The 1,552-nt window shown below is 61.0% G+C and overlaps 1 protein-coding gene across 1 annotated transcript in view; it reads left to right on the forward strand.

Moving 5' to 3' along the window:
- Positions 1-1,552, forward strand: part of LOC105513813 (complement C4-A) — a 23,815-nt gene that overhangs the window by 17,121 nt on the left and 5,142 nt on the right. The window contains exons 21-25 of the mRNA XM_011944842.1: positions 17-209; positions 307-423; positions 529-700; positions 929-1,161; positions 1,237-1,497. Of these exons, the coding sequence (XP_011800232.1) occupies positions 17-209; positions 307-423; positions 529-700; positions 929-1,161; positions 1,237-1,497 (976 nt within the window). The remainder of the gene's footprint in view (positions 1-16; positions 210-306; positions 424-528; positions 701-928; positions 1,162-1,236; positions 1,498-1,552) is intronic.

Consider the following 1,552-nt stretch of genomic DNA (forward strand, 5'->3'; position numbering starts at 1 on the left):
TGGGCGTAGCCATAAGCAAGTCCTTATCCCCAACCCTCCTTCCTCCCTCCAGGCTCACAGCCTTTGTGTTGAAGGTCCTGAGTTTGGCCCAGGAGCAGGTAGGAGGCTCGCCTGAGAAACTGCAGGAGACGTCTAAGTGGCTTCTGTCCCAGCAGCAGGCTGATGGCTCGTTCCAGGACCCCTGTCCAGTGTTAGACAGGAACATGCAGGTGCGGGCCTGCTGGGGTGGCCCGAGGGGCACCTGTAGGAGGAGTCTCTTTGCTTCTTTCCCCTCCTGTTTGACATCTTCTTTTCTCCCCTCACTAGGGGGGTTTGGTGGGCAGTGATGAGACTGTGGCACTCACAGCCTTTGTGACCATCGCCCTTCATCATGGGCTGGCTGTCTTCCAGGACGAGGGTGCAGAGGAATTGAAGCAGAGAGTGGTAAGGACAGTGGCGTGTCTGCCCTCCGCTGGCCCCCAGTTCTCCCTCTGTTTCCACAGGAACCCAGGAGTCCAGGCCCCAGACCTTCGTCCCGTTTTCTTCCAGGAAGCCTCCATCTCAAAGGCAAACTCATTTTTGGGGGAGAAAGCAAGTGCCGGGCTCCTGGGTGCCCACGCAGCCGCCATCACGGCCTATGCCCTGACACTGACCAAGGCCCCCGGGGACCTGCGGGGTGTTGCCCACAACAACCTCATGGCAATGGCCCAGGAGACTGGAGGTGAGGGACGAGGGGCTCCTGGCAGTGAACCTGAGTCCCAGGGGACCTTAGGATCCCTGAGTGTGCCCAGAGGGAGAGGCTGGATGAAGACTCAGAGGACAAATCAAGGTGTAAGCAAGGGTGTGTTGGGGGAGAATCAGGAGAGTCCAGGAGGCAGTGACTAAGGGCCAAGGGACCAGGCGCTTCTCCCTGCCCTCCTATTTACTTGTGGTTTCCCTTCCCTTCCAGATAACCTGTACTGGGGCTCAGTCACTGGTTCTCAGAGCAATGCCGTGTCACCCACCCCGGCTCCTCGCAACCCGGCCGACCCCATGCCCCAGGCCCCAGCCCTGTGGATTGAAACCACAGCCTACGCCCTGCTACACCTCCTGCTTCACGAGGGCAAAGCGGAGATGGCAGACCAGACTGCAGCGTGGCTCACCCGCCAGGGCAGCTTCCAAGGGGGATTCCGCAGTACCCAAGTAGGGGCCGCCCCCGGGCTCTGGGAGTGGGTAGTCCTGAGAACAAGAGCTTGAGTCCTGACCCAACCTCCCTAGGACACGGTGATTGCCCTGGATGCCCTGTCTGCCTACTGGATTGCCTCCCACACCAGCGAGGAGAGGGGACTCAATGTGACTCTCAGCTCCACAGGCCGCAGTGGGTTCACGTCCCATGCGCTACAGCTGAACAACCGCCAGATTCGCGGCCTGGAGGAGGAGCTGCAGGTGAACCACTCCCTGGTGAACCACTCCCTCGCTGGGTCGCCAGGACACCTGGGCCTCGTGGCCAGGTCAGAAGCCGTCCCCACCCTCCCATCCGTGGAATCCCCGCAGCACTTCTTCCTGGGGCCCTGGGGGAAGACTGACTTCCTGC

The sequence above is a fragment of the Colobus angolensis genome, unplaced genomic scaffold, assembly GCF_000951035.1.
Source record: "Colobus angolensis palliatus isolate OR3802 unplaced genomic scaffold, Cang.pa_1.0 Scaffold236, whole genome shotgun sequence".
Lineage (NCBI taxonomy): Eukaryota > Metazoa > Chordata > Mammalia > Primates > Cercopithecidae > Colobus > Colobus angolensis.